Source organism: Mytilus galloprovincialis, chromosome 12, assembly GCF_965363235.1.
Source record: "Mytilus galloprovincialis chromosome 12, xbMytGall1.hap1.1, whole genome shotgun sequence".
Lineage (NCBI taxonomy): Eukaryota > Metazoa > Mollusca > Bivalvia > Mytilida > Mytilidae > Mytilus > Mytilus galloprovincialis.
In genome coordinates, this window is record NC_134849.1 from 2342522 (window position 1) to 2357939 (window position 15418).

The 15418-nt window shown below is 36.8% G+C and overlaps 1 protein-coding gene and 1 long non-coding RNA gene across 2 annotated transcripts; both read left to right on the plus strand.

Moving 5' to 3' along the window:
• Window positions 1-4224: 4224 nt before the first annotated feature.
• On the plus strand, window positions 4225-8857 carry LOC143055113 (uncharacterized; the record flags this gene model as incomplete). Its single annotated transcript, XM_076228256.1, has 2 exons — window positions 4225-4416; window positions 4635-8857. A coding segment is annotated over exon 2 (3921 nt), but the record flags the coding sequence as incomplete, so codon positions are not given.
• A 178-nt stretch (window positions 8858-9035) lies between these two features.
• LOC143054386 (uncharacterized) lies at window positions 9036-12068 on the plus strand. Its single transcript, XR_012971652.1, has 2 exons — window positions 9036-11782; window positions 12001-12068. It is a non-coding gene; the product is annotated as an uncharacterized LOC143054386 (long non-coding RNA).
• Window positions 12069-15418: the final 3350 nt, after the last annotated feature.

A 15418-nucleotide genomic window follows, 5' to 3' on the forward strand; every position in this document is an offset into this window, starting at 1 on the left:
TTATATTAGACTATTTTCTCTGCAAAATTACATGGAATGGTGCAATGATATCAGGGGGAAAATCATATAATTTCATAAAATCTTCATGACATGAGTTTGTTTTGGTAGTAAACATTGTAAACAACCTATGTTTTAATGTTTGATACGTTTGTAGCCAATTTTTAAAGCGATCCATAGACTTATACTCTAAGTAGTCTGGAAACTAGAAAGACCTTGTGTATTTGGCCCATTCTTCCTAAACAGTTTAAGCCACGAACCCAAAAATTATTTATAACCTTATTTTATTTAGAGATCAATACACTCAAACACAAGTTATTGTCTGGAAGCAAGATAATTTCTTATCTTATTTATCCAATTCATAAACAGTTAACAATAATCACTAAAATAAATCCCAACCTTTCTTTTGTGGTATGGAACCTTGTGGTACAATTTCAAAAATATCCATACACTTGTACTCACGTATTGCCTGGAAACCAAAAGTCTTTGAATAACCGCGAAGACAAAGAAAGAGATAACATTATGCGGTTTTATGCAAATCAAAGTATTATTGACCGTGATAACATTATACTATCAAAGTATCATTGAACAATAAAAAGATACCTAGCAGATCTGAAATTTCTTACATACATGACCTAGTGCATCTGCTTGTTGGAAACAAATACTCACTGCCTGATTTAACTTTAGACTGAGGAACATCTTTAAGATGTGAAAATTGTCGATTTTCCATACAATCTAATATTTCTTTAGAACAAGTAGAAGACTCCTTAAGAACTTCTAATAAAACACTGTAGGAATCTTCTGGTCTTTGAAATAGAAGGTCTAAAACACATTTGTTGCGGTCAGATTGTCTGGGATGGTGTTCTATTTCTGCTCTGTCTTCTTTCCTTAGGACGCATCTAGAAATCAGTAGATCAAGGACCTCATTATCTAGAATGGTGTCTTGTATTATCTGATCATAGAAATGGTATAATCTGTGGTGAACTGGAAAAAAAAAAAAAAAAAAAAAATGTTGTAACCATGGCAGTCTAGTTAGATATAAATGATAGTTTTGACCACTATAGTGTCCTGTTTTACATCATAATAGGTGTCTACAAATTGACCATATGAACATTTTGTCCGCTATGGTGTCTATTTAAAATGAGAATAGAAATCAACCTTATGCAACATTTTGAATAATACAAGAAGAGCATAAGGTCGTCTTGCGATTAAAATCTCCAATGGATATTTTTGAAAAGTTAGCATGTATATTTCATTTTACCATTTGTGGGCTTTACGTCGATAAGGAATACAATGTGTTAAGTTGTAAAAAAAATATGTACTAGTTCAGTAACAATAGACGTAAGACTAACCTCCCAAATATATAACAAAAACATGGGACAACCTTCATACCTCACTATTGTTTTTTTTTAATTTCAAATTCCCAATGTTAAATGAGATTTTATTCAAATTTATATGTTTTATCTTGTTTTTCTTTGCTAGCTTTATTTTCGTCTTATATTTTTTTCTATATTTTATCAAAAATAAGGATTTTGTTTACATTTCATGAAAGATGAAGAATTTTTGTCCATTTCTTCTCAAATGATATGAGTGTATATGATCTTTGATTTACTCCATTATATTAAAAGCAATTCCATTTGCAATGTTTATTTACAGAAGCATTATTGTCCAATTATTATTATTAGTTTAAGTACAGTTTTATTTATCTAGGAAAATAGATGCAAATATGGTTACCCATTTAGACCTAGATTGATTTCAGGAAATATTGGTGCCAAAGGTATTTTTTTTTATCTCATCCCCATTTAGCTACCATATTTAGGAAGGTGACCTATGATGTCATTCTCCCAATTTCAATAAAATTTTAAATGTATGTCTGGTTATATTTTTCTTAAATGATTACCCAGTGTTGTCATCATTTTAAATTACTTTAATGTAAACTACGTGTAAATTGAAACTTTTGATTGTTTTTTTATTTATAGATCTAAGGATTATAGTTTCATTTAAATATAGAGTTGGACTTTTATTATGTTGTATTGCATAAATGAAATCACTGAACAGTTCAGCAAACTAAATTTGCAGAATTTGGAAGACAATGATATCCATATCTATTTCTTCCCATAAAGTATGTCTATTCGTTTAGTTTCATTAAACGCAAATGGTATATGGGAGATATGTCAAAACAAAATGCATTATTTTAATGGTGTCAGAAAAAGAATTTTGATTTTATATGTTTGCAGGAAACTCAATGAAAAATTAGAGTTACGCCGTCATGATCACTGATTTCAAAATAGACTCAAGCAAAACTGTTCGAATTTTTAATGTCTACGCCCCTAATAATGGCATAGAAAGAAAATATTTCTTTAATAAGTTAAAAATAAATAAAGAAAATGATATTGTGAATTACGTTTTGGGAGATTTTTATTTGTGTCTAAATAGGAAATTAGAAAGAAAACATATGCCCAAGCGTGAGGATGTGGGAAATTATGAACTAAATAATTTCATTGAAAAAAATGAACTGACGGACATTTGGCATCTCAGATATCCAAACAAAAACAATACACATTTTCAAGGGGTCAATCAGACTCGAGAATAGATTATACATTCACTATCGATTGTAGAGTAAACAATGCAAAAATGGTTATTTCCCCTTCAGTGATCATGACGGCGTAACAATTACTATGAACATCGTCGAACCAGAAAGATGTTCGGGTTATTGGAAAATGAACAATAGTATGATTAAAACCGACCTATTTAAAAATACTTTCGAAACATTCTGGAAATCTTGAAAGCTTAACATAAATAAGTTTAAAGATAAAAAGGAGTTATTTGACTTAACAAAAACTAAAATAAAGGACATAACAATAACTATTCTAAAGAAACTTAGGTTAAATGAAAATGAAGTTCAAAAATGGGAATTAGAAAATCTATTGGAAAACGATGGAACACAACACAATGTAAATGAGATTGAAAAACTAAAAAATGATATATATATAAATATTACGATCAAAAAGCAGAAGGGGCACCCATACGATCAAAAATCAACAAATTATTTTTTTTTAGATTAGAACAAAAACGAAGAAAAGAAAAACTATGGTAAAAAATAAAAGCCGAAAATGGCACATACAAAAACAATATAAATGAAAACATAGTCAAACAATTAAAATATTATGAGAAACTCTTTACCTCGGGGGGTTTAATAATGGACGGTGAATCATTGTAAACACAGGCCCCTTGTGTATACTTCCCTTGGTTATACAAGGTAAATTATATTCAAGTGATTTTCAATAAATATATCTGAAGTCTAAAAAAAAAAATAAAAAAATATACAGTTGACAGTTGTCAATTAACTTCACGTATTCTTTCTTTTTCTGCACTTTATGACAACTGTGTCTCTGTTAGATTGATAATGTACCTATTAGTTTGATGAGTAAATCCCATTCTTCTGTTCTAAGTTTGGCCTTTAGTTTATCTTTATGGTCACGGATCGCTTTGATAAAACCACCTTTATATTCTCTGTCGATGAAGTGTTCAATAGCCCTTGGTACAGTATAGAGGATATTAAAGGCTGCTTGTAAAAGGTGGTCTTCTTCTGTTGGTATTCTGTAAATATAAATATCAGATGACGATCCCTCTGAATTGAATTAAAGACTTACTGTTAACATGCAAATTAGTCTAAAGTTTCAACTTCAATAGACCATGACATAGTGGGCAGAACTAAATAATATGTACTAAATAATTAGTACCAATGCTTTTACCACATATTATGGATTTATAATTAGTGGTGGCGCTTTAAATCTCAACATGTAAACTTTAGTCATATAAAACGAGTTTCGTACTTTATTTGGCCTTCAACGTCAACTTCGTACTTTATTTGGCCTTTCTAACCTTTTTGGGTTCGAGCGTCACTGATGAGTCTTTTGTAGACGAAACGCGCGTCTGGCGTATATACAAAATTTAGTCCTGGTATCTATGATGAGTTTATTTCCTGTAATTTTGATTTCTCAATTATTGAAATTACTAAACTAATTTTTGTATATAAACTGAAAAAAGTTCTGTATGCACATATCTATATTTATCAAATTATAGTTTAAAAACCGAGCAGATAACAATTAAGTGAATTGATCAAGATTGAGATATTTGACATGCCTTCCCATTGATTAACTTAGCTGTTTTCCTTTAAAACAGTTGTTAAATGATTCGTTGCATGCAGTCTTATCGTTTAGTATTCTGTTCCACATTTAATGTTTATTACATGTTTTCATATCTATCCGGAACAAATTGAACTGGACCGATTTCTTAAATCACCGCATTTATAGACTACCTTTTAATTTCTGCGACACCGTCCGCATCAACTTTTCAACACATGGAAAATGGACGACTTTTCTACTTTCTGAGGAAATCTAGACATACCACTGTCAAGTACGTTTGATTCATTCATAAACTGTGATAAATTAATCTGTTTAACTCCGATATTTTTGGATAAGTGATTTATAAATACATACGAACTGTAAGTTATCTATTTCCGAGAAATTGACTGTAAATTCTACTTTCGTTTTTGACTCGATTAATAATCTTGTATTTAACATTCACATTTAATTCGTACACATTGTAAAATATTGTATTTTTATTTCTTTCAGTTTACCAATCTACTGACTACCATGTAAACCTTTCTGTTGGAATACTATAATTACAATTTTCAAAACAAGTTGTGTTCTTTATATATTTGCCGAGATTGCGATACAGTCACCTGGTAAAACTAGTTGAGTCCGGCTCAGCATAGTAAATTGACAGTGGCTTGTCTACACATCTCCTGAACAGGAAATACAACGGAGCATCGTTCGTAGCTGTTACCTTGACACTACGCAACACAGCTTGTGCGTCCTAGGCAGCAAACCAACAACGTTGAACAAACATTGCCTACAAATAGTTGATTTACATCATGGATCCCAGTCACGAGGAACAACAAGAAGAGGTTCAGACTCCGGAGGGAGATGTCACTGAAGAACCAGAAGAAAATCCGTCTAAAACAACAAATTTAGATGAAAATGCCGAGACTAGGCGAGTGCGTGAACTCACCGAAAAGGGACAGGGAGCCTTTATAGAAAAACGTGACAAGTTCTATCACGACTTAGAGGCCCTATGGTCAAACCTAGAATCTCGGTTATTAGAAACGACCAACCCTCCTAACGACCTCCAGCAATTGTTAACAGCACAAGATAAAATTGTACAAGCCTGTACTAATTATCGCAGGCTCACAGACGAGTACTTGAAATTTCTCAAAAATACGAAAACATTAGACAGCCTTCAAGACGTTGATACATGCAAATTCTCAACGGATATCCGTATGTCTAAAGTAGACCTAGCAATTGAAACTTCGCACGAGCATCGCCTTACCTTGACAAGGGCTAAATCAACAAAAACGAGGACATCTAAGGGAAAGACCACCTCGCACAGTGGGAGCTCACACGCCTCCGACATGTCGAGCCTAGCAAGGAGAAAGCGTGCCAAGGCAGAGTCCGCTAGATCAAAGATAGCCTTTGCCGAGCAAGAAGCTGCCCTCCTAAAGCAGGAGGCCGTTTTACAGGAACAAACCCTATACAGACAAACAGAAATCAAGGCCGAAATGGAACAAGAAGCCATCCGTGCAAAACAAGAGGCCACACGTAGGAAAGCTGAAGCGGAACAAGAGGCCACACGTAGGAAAGCTGAAGCGGAACAAGAGGCCACACGTAGGAAAGCTGAAGCGGAACAAGAGGCCACACGTAGAAAAGCTGAAGCGGAACAAGAGGCCACGCGTAAAATTGCTGAGGCTGCACACATGAAAGCTCAAATGGAACTGGAGGCTGCTCACCTAAAAGCTCGAATTGAACAAGAGGAAGAGCACATCAAAGCTAAAAAAGAACAGGAGGCCGTTCGCAGGACAACTCAAATGGAACGGGAAGCCGCACGTGCGGTCCGAGAAAAAGCCGAACTTAAGGCCGCTATGAACATTCTCGAAGCAAAAAGAGAAGCTGCAGCCCCAGAAGCCGAGGCTCGTATCCTGGAAGACGATGGCAGCCAAGCAGTTAGTGATCTCCCTGACGAAACGGAAGACCCTCTCAAGCGTGTGCAAGATTTCGTCAATACACTTCCTGTGTCAACTGATGTAAAGGAAGTAACAGGAACTCAAAAGATAAGACACAGTCCTGTTAAGATTGAGCTGAGTCATGAAGCACCAGCGTTCGTGCCATCCGTGGCACTGAACTTGCCGCCACAGACACCTGTTGTCTTGCCTTCCGATATTAAGTCCCCGGAAATTACCTTAATCCCAGATCTGGGAATAGTAACTGGCATACAAAAATTAGACCTTTTAGATGAGATCCCTGCTGAACACAAAAAACAAGGTGTTAAAGAAGAGATCCCTGTTGCACACCAGCAACAAATCAATCCCACATCGGAGATTACTAGATTTCTCTTGCGTAAGGACCTGCTTTTCTCCCGATTAACAAGCTTTAACGATCGGGCAGAATCCTTCCATACTTGGAAAGCGAGCTTCAAGAACGTGACTGATGAGTTACAAGTCTCTGACTCAGAACAGATCGACCTACTGATCAAGTGGCTCGGTCCAGAGTCTGCTAAACATGCCATAAGCATAAGAGCGTCGAACGCCAATAATCCTACAATAGGTATACAAAGATTATGGAAAAGGCTTGACAAGCGGTATGGTGCTCCAGAAATGTTGGAAGCCTCTCTCAGGAGTAAACTTGACAAATTCCCAACATTGACGAATAAGGACAACGCACGTCTTTATGAACTATCTGACATTCTATCAGAAATAGAATACCACAAGGAAAATCCCAAGCTTGGATGTCTGCTAGCTTATTTTGATTCACCGACCGGAATAAACCCTGTCATTGAAAAACTACCATATGGACTTCAGGAAAAGTGGATTACAAGGGCGTCTAGATACAAATCTAACCACGGCGTTGCCTTTCCTCCCTTTACAGAGTTATCTGCTTTCATCAGTGAAATCAGTAAAATTAAAAACGATCCTGGATTAATCTTTGGGTCAAAAGTCACACCAAATACAAAAGGTGCTGCGCCAAGGTTCACGTCTTACCCCAAGACTAAAGTTGGTACTCATAAAACAGCGGTTGAGCAGCAATCTGAAGACGCCAGCAAACAAGGTCTTTGTATTCTGCACAATACAAAACATTCCTTAAATGAATGTCGAGCGTTCCGAGCCAAATCAATAGAGGAACGCAAAGGACTTTTGAAAGAAAACAATGTCTGTTACAAGTGTTGTGATTCTACCAAACACAGAAGCCGGAAATGCAATGCACGCATAAGTTGTAAAGAATGTGGAAGTAAACAACACACTACCGCACTACACATCACTAGACCACGGCAACCTGCAAGTTCTCAGTCTAGCTCATCTAAGCAAGCCTACGGCGGGGAGCCTACAGAATCGGCTGAAACTAAGTCAACCTCAGTTAACTCTATCTGTACTGAGATCTGCAAAGATACATATAGCGGGAAATCGTGTGCTAAAATACTGCCTGTGAATGTTGATCACAAAGATAACCAGTACAAAGTTATTCGCATGTACGCAATCATTGATGACCAAAGCAACCGGTCACTAGCATCGCCCGAATTCTTTAATCTTTTCGACGTCAAAGATAAACCGGAGAACTACACTCTATCAACATGCTCCGGCAAAGTAGTCACTTCCGGGAAAAGAGGAAGAGGTTTCGTCATGGAATCAATCAATGGTAATGACAATTTTGATCTTCCTGTACTGATTGAATGTGATCATGTTCCCAATAATAGGGACGAAATACCTACTCCTGAAGTTACAATGCATCACCCTCATTTAAAAGAACTTAGGGGTAGCATTCCACCAATAGAGGAAAATTGCCAAATTCTTCTCTTAATTGGCAGAGACCTTATAGAGGCACACCATGTCCTTGACCAGCGCATAGGACCACCCAGAACTCCATATGAACAACAATTGAAACTGGGTTGGGTAGTGATAGGAGAGACCTGCATTAACAATCAGCACGTACCTTTTGAGATAAATGTCAAAATAACTAACATTTTACCTACAGGACAACCTTCAACGTTTCAACCATGTACAAGCAAGTTTGACATTCGGGAAAACTACACAGACCCCGTTAAGAAAGATTTACAATCGCCACTCTTTGAAAAAACAAAGGACGATGATAAGCCTGGAATGTCATATGAAGACAAAATGTTCATGAAACAGATGGACAACGAATTTGTAAGAGACTCGGAAGGAAGTTGGGTAGCACCGTTACCGTTCCGAGTGCCAAGACAGCCATTGCCAAGCAACAAACCACAGGCTCTTCATCGTGCTAGCATGTTAGACGCCAGTCTGAATAGGAACCCAGTAAAGCGGGAACATTTTCTTACATTTATGAGTAAAATCTTAGATAATAATCATGCAGAGCTCGCACCGCCGTTGGGCGAACATGAAGAGTGCTGGTATTTACCATTGTTTGGTGTTTATCACCCGAAGAAACCCGATCAGATTAGGGGTGTGTTTGACTCTTCCGCCAAATGTAATGGAGTTTCACTCAACAGCGTCCTGCTAACAGGCCCAGACTTGACCAATGATCTCTTCGGAGTACTGCTGCGTTTCCGGAAAGAAATGGTCGCAGTAACTGCAGACGTTCAACACATGTTTCACTGCTTTGTAGCGAGAAAAGACCACTTGAATTATCTTAGATTTTTATGGCATAAAGACAACGATCTACAAGAAAACCTTGTCGAATACCGCATGAGAGTTCATGTTTTTGGAAATAGTCCGTCACCTGCCGTTGCTGCCGCAGCCCAGGCATCACAACATGAGTTCGGCAGTCACGTGACTAGCTTTGTTACAAGATACTTCTACGTCGACGACGGTCTTACGTCATGTCCTACCAGAGAGGAAGCTGTTACGCTCACGAAGGACACACAGCAAGCATTAGCAAAGTATGGAAACTTAAAGCTTCACAAGTTCGCCTCTAATTGTGCAGAGTTTATGTCTGCATTTCATGCCAGTGACTTGGCCTCAAATTTAAAGGATCTAGACTTAGAATCTGACAGCAAACCCCTACAACGTAGTCTTGGACTCAGCTGGGACGTAAACACTGACAACTTCTTATTTCAATTATCATCAGAAAACAAACCGATCACTCGGAGAGGAATTCTATCAACGATAAACAGTCTCTATGATCCTCTTGGATTTTTAGCTCCAGTGATTATACAAGGCAAACTCCTATTAAGGAAAATAGTATCAGAAACCGTTGATTGGGACCAACCTCTCTCTGATCAGACAGCAGCTGAGTGGAAATCTTGGAGAGCTACTCTAATTGCTATAGAAACATTGCGCATTCAACGTACCAACGTGCCGTATCTCAGCAAAACCGCCACAAAGGATTTGCATGTCTTCTCTGATGCATCAGAAAAAGCCATAGCCGCTGTTGCATATCTACGCACGACCGACAGTAGTGGTGAACCTAACATAGGTTTCATTCTTGGGAAAGCTAAAGTTGCACCAACAAGTGGTCATACTATTCCACGACTTGAACTATCTGCTGCCGTATTAGCAGTTGAAATCACACAAACCATTGTGGATAACTTAGATTTACACATAGACAACGTTAAATTCTACACAGACAGTAAAGTTGTCTTAGGTTACATCAGTAACGAGACAAGAAGGTTCTTTATCTATGTCGCCAATAGAGTAGAGAAGATTAGGAAATTTAGTTCTCCTAGTCAATGGAACTATAACCGTAATCCAGCAGATTCGGGAACGAGGTCCGGACCTGCACACGAAATTCATAGCAGTGAATGGTTATTAGGACCAAGACAACTTCTTTTCTCAGAACAGAAGAATTCTGAGGACATATATCAGCTAATAGACCCAGAGGAAGATGGAGAAATCCGTGCAACTGTTAATGTTGCAAACACATTTGCCACACTTGAGCAAAAAGGTATCGGAACTGATAGATTCAACAGATTTTCCAACTGGACATCACTTGTGCGAGCGATAGCCTTTTCAAAACGTTTCTCCCGTTTACACGGGTCAAAACAGGCAGCACCAGTGACTTCTCTGGAAGGCTTTTCGAATGCCGAACATTTCATCTTAATATCTGCTCAATATGAAGTTTACGGAGATGAAATAGATTGCATTAAACGTCAGAAACAAATTCATAAGCGAAGCCCAATAGCTAACCTTAACCCGTTTTTGGACGAACGAGGACTATTACGAGTAGGAGGCCGTATTGCCAAATCTGACTTAAACCTCCGTGAAAAGAAACCATTGATCGTCCCTGGACGCCATCATATAGCAACATTATTAGTCCGACACTACCATGACAAGATAAAACATCAAGGTCGCCACTTCACAGATGGAGTGATTCGTTCCGCAGGATTCTGGATCGTCGGAGCTAAACGCTTGATCTCTTCTCTCATTCACAAATGTGTGACTTGCCGCAAACTAAGAGGAAAAACTGAGTGTCAAATTATGTCTGATTTGCCAGAGGACCGTCTTGAACCGTCACCTCCATTTACCAACGTTGGAATAGACACTTTTGGACCCTGGACAATTGTTTCACGTAAAACACGTGGTGGATACGCAAACTCAAAACGTTGGGCAATTCTTTTCACATGCTTAGTGACTAGAGCTGTTCACATCGAACTAATCGAGGAAATGAGCTCTTCAGCCTTCATAAACGCCGTCAGAAGATTCGCCGTTATTAGAGGTCAAGTTAAAATTTTCCGATCCGACCGTGGAACAAACTTTATTGGCGCAATCGACGATTTAAAGATTGACTCAATCAACGTTGAAGATGGACCCTTCAAGAACTTTCTGTACAATGCTGGTACATCTTGGATCTTCAATCCGCCACATTCTTCCCACATGGGTGAGGCTTGGGAAAGAATGATTGGTATTGCAAGGAGAATACTCGACTCTATGCTTATCAACGCCGCTGGAAGGAATCTAACGCATGACGTGCTAAATACATTTATGGCAGAAGTTTCAGCAATAATCAATTCAAGACCTCTGGTACCAGTATCAACAGATCCAGAGAATCCGCTAATCTTAACACCAGCTATGTTATTGACACAAAAGACCGATTAAATCTTCACTTCAGATCAGCTTGGAGAATTCGACAAACCGGAACTATGTCTAGCCGAATGGAGACGTGTACAAGCTCTGGCCAGTGTTTTCTTGTCCCGTTGGAGGAAAGAGTACCTGTCGTTACTACAACCACGACGAAAATGGACCGAAGTTCGCCGTGATCTTATCAAGGGAGACGTCATTCTCCTAAAGGACAAAAATCTTTGCCGAACTCAATGGCCCATAGGAGTTATATTAAAATCGTTCAAAGGATCCGACGAACATGTCCGGAAAGCAGAAGTACGAATAGTCGTAAATGGAAAAGCATCCGTCTACACAAGACCAATCGTGGACATGATTCTTCTCATCGAGAATGACTGTGTATAATCAATATTATAGTGATACTTTGGATTTATATAATCAGATATTCAAGTGTGTGATATATTTGAAATGGTGATATCAGTTAGACATCAGACGGGAAGTATTCTGTTCCACATTTAATGTTTATAACATGTTTTCATATCTATCCGGAACAAATTGAACTGGACCGATTTCTTAAATCACCGCATTTATAGACAACCTTTTAATTTCTGCGACACCGTCCGCATCAACTTTTCAACACATGGAAAATGGACGACATTTCTACTTTCTGAGGAAATCTAGACATACCACTGTCAAGTACGTTTGATTCATTCATAAACTGTGATAAATTAATCTGTTTAACTCCGATATTTTTGGATAAGTGATCTATAAATACATACGAACTGTAAGTTATCTATTTCCGAGAAATTGACTGTAAATTCTACTTTCGTTTTTGACTCGATTAATAATCTTGTATTTAACATTCACATTTAATTCGTACACATTGTAAAATATTGTATTTTTATTTCTTTCAGTTTACCAATCTACTGACTACCATGTAGACCTTTCTGGTGGAATACTATAATTACAATTTTCAAAACAAGTTGTGTTCTTTATATATTTGCCGAGATTGCGATACAGTCACCTGGTAAAACTAGTTGAGTCCGGCTCAGCATATTTAGAATTTCTTATAACTTCTAGTGCACGTTTGATTAAAATTCTGCCATCACTTTTTTCCTTGCACTTGCATTTTCCGGTGGCTTAAGTTCTAACATCGTATTAGTGTAAGGGAAGACAATTATTCAAGTTTCATGTGACCTTAAGAGAGGTTTTAAAATTTATAGTCAATGACAGAGAGGACAGGGCCAGATAACCTTTATTGTAATGGTATGTGTGCTTCCCTTACACTGCCCTTAACACAATTTACAAACTGTTGACGATGCTGCCAACTAGGACTCCACAGAAACTGCAAACCTTAGTCTTGCGTTTTGAAACCATCAAGGCGAGACGAAAACTATTTGAATTTTTGTTCTTCTAGAAAAACCTATGTGAATTTTTGTTTTACTCAAAAAAAAAATATACGAATTATTTTCCCACTCAAATAGAAATGTGATCAATTAAAAGAGTAAACACACTGAAATATATCCAATGCTGAAATGATGGACAATAATGCGTTGGAATGTGACACTGCATTAAAAAATATTCCTGCCGCATATAAATCATGGAGCAAAAGCTAAATACGGTACATTATTATACCAGTTGAGAGATTTACCAGGGCTAAGAGACGTATATATATATATACAACTAACTTTTATAGTTTATTCTGATGTTGTGTTGTTACACCATTGTCTCAGGTTAGGGAAGGTATGAACTTTTATAGTTTATTCTGATAAAATTGAGAATGGAAATGGGGAATGTGTCAAAGAGACAACAACCCGACCATAGAAAAAACCATAGCAGAGGGTCACCAACTGGTCTTTAATGTAGCAAGAAATTTCCGCACCCGTAGGCGTCCTCCAGCTGGCCCCTAAACAAATATATACTAGTTCAGTGATAATGAACCCCATACTAATATCCAAATTGTACACAAGAAACTAAAATTAAATTAATACAAGACTAACAAAGGTCAGAGGCCCTTAACTTGGGACAGGTGCAAAAATGCAGCGGGGTTAAAAATGCTTATAAGATCTCAATCCTCCTTTTAAACCTCCAATCCCATATAAAAAAGTAAACGCATAACACTACGTTTGTTTTGTTGTTACACCACTGTCCCAGGTTAGGGAAGGTATGAATGCTCACAAACATGTTCAACATTGCCAAATTTTGTATGTGCCTGTAGTTGAGTGGTTGTTGTTGGTTCGTCTCTGTCATATTTGGTTTTCAGAAATTGTTTTGTAATAAATTAGACAGTCTGTTTTCCTTAGTGAATTGTTTGAAAATTTAATGTTTGCCATTTATAGCTCTCGACAAAATATTTTGAAGGCTATACGATTGCATATTTTTGCTTACCACATATCCTTATTTTTATAAGTAACACCCTAAATACAGACTAACCCCTCCCAAAAACATGTTCCACTGTATGTCTCTGAAAACTCTTACTGTAATACATGTTCATGTCAATCAACATTTTGGAAATTTAAATTTGTCCTCTTAAATTTTGTTAGGACTAGTTTATATTATTTGATCGTGCAACTTTGTGAACTCTGCGAAATTTTAGTATTCTGATTGTTATGAAGTGTTTTGAGAACTTAGAAACTATCTTTAATTTTTAGCATAATTCATAAATGTGTACTTCACTTCTTACTCTCAATGAAATACTGCTTTAAACGGGTTCATCAAATAGAAACACACTGTGTGATCTGTCACTACAGAAGGTTTTCACTACCTTAATAATTTTAAATGTTCAGTTAATAACCAACATAATAAATCACTGGTATAGTAAAACAACTTACGGTCGAGCCTCAGTTGACCCCATATGTGTACTTTTCCCTTCAAATTCTGCTATAAAAATAATAAATACTCATACTTATTATTTAGTTCTACACAGTTACTTATTACTTTGTAGCAACTCAATAATCAAGCAAATATATATTTAAATTCCTTTCTCGATAAATACATCCTTTGCCGAAAAAAATAATATAAAAATCAAAAATTGTGGTAGCAATAAATGATATAATAAATATACCAAGCTCAAAAGATATTTTTTTACTGTTCATAGTTTATATCTATTATAGGTTTAACCGGAAACTGAGAAAGTACTAGGAGTTTTAGCGACCTTGGCCTTCCATGAGTGTCTAACTCAATCCTGCAACTCAGAAAGGGTCATTCATGGACAGTAACTGACATTTATATCATCATCAGCCCAGTAGCAAAACCTAAATTGCATGAACTTACGAATATCTAACAGAAATCTGGCTCGGACGTTGCCCAGTAGCCTTTGCGTTTTCTGTTTATTTTTGTTTTGTGAGTTTGACTGTCCCTCTGGTGTCTTTCGTTCTTCTCTAATAACCACTGGGTCGATGATTCTGCTGGTGGAAAATTTGTTCCGATGACATCATCCGCCCAGTAGCAAAACCTAAATTGCATGAACTTACAAAGATCTAACAGGAAACTGGCTCGGACGTCGCCCAGTAGCCATGGCGTTGTCGATTTATTTTCGATTTATGAGTTTGACTGTGCCTCTGGTGTCTTTCGTCCCTTTTTTATACCAATATTGACTATTTGTAGTTCTTAGTTACCAAAAAATTGTTGATATGCAAAATGTAGCTCTATTATAGTTGCGACCGCAAATTAAAAATAAATTGGAAATATGTACATTGGACACATATGATGCCCCCACTTGCATGAATTTACTATCACATAAAGTTATAACTGGGCATAACTGAAGAGATGCTACCCAAATTTGTACTTGATCCGTATTTTGTGGTAATTAGAATTGAGTAAAGGTTTCATAACATTTGGTTGAGACAATTTAAAGTGAGAAACTTTTGGACTTTTGATGTACAGACGGACAAGTATAAAACTTAATACCGCTTCTTCTAGGACAGGGGCATACACAGGATAAAAGTGTTCATTGAAGGGCAATAACTCTGATTTCAGCTGACATGTTAAGTAGAAAGTAACATCATTGTATAAAAGGATGGTGTAGCAACTTATGGTGGTATGGGAGTCTAAAACAAAAATGATAGAAATTGGTTCATACTTTGCAAAAACGTTGTATTTATTGATGGATGTTCAAAAATATAATAAAAACGATAGGGCAATGTGCATTTTCACAAGCTACAGATGATGACAAAATGATACATTTTGTATGGATTCTACAGGAAAAAACACCATTTTGTGATTAGAAACTAAACAAAATGATAAAATTGTTAATTAAATTAAAAAAAGATAGCTCTGAGACAATGCTTTGAGAATATCATAAGAAAAAATAGGGTCACCGTACATGTTTTC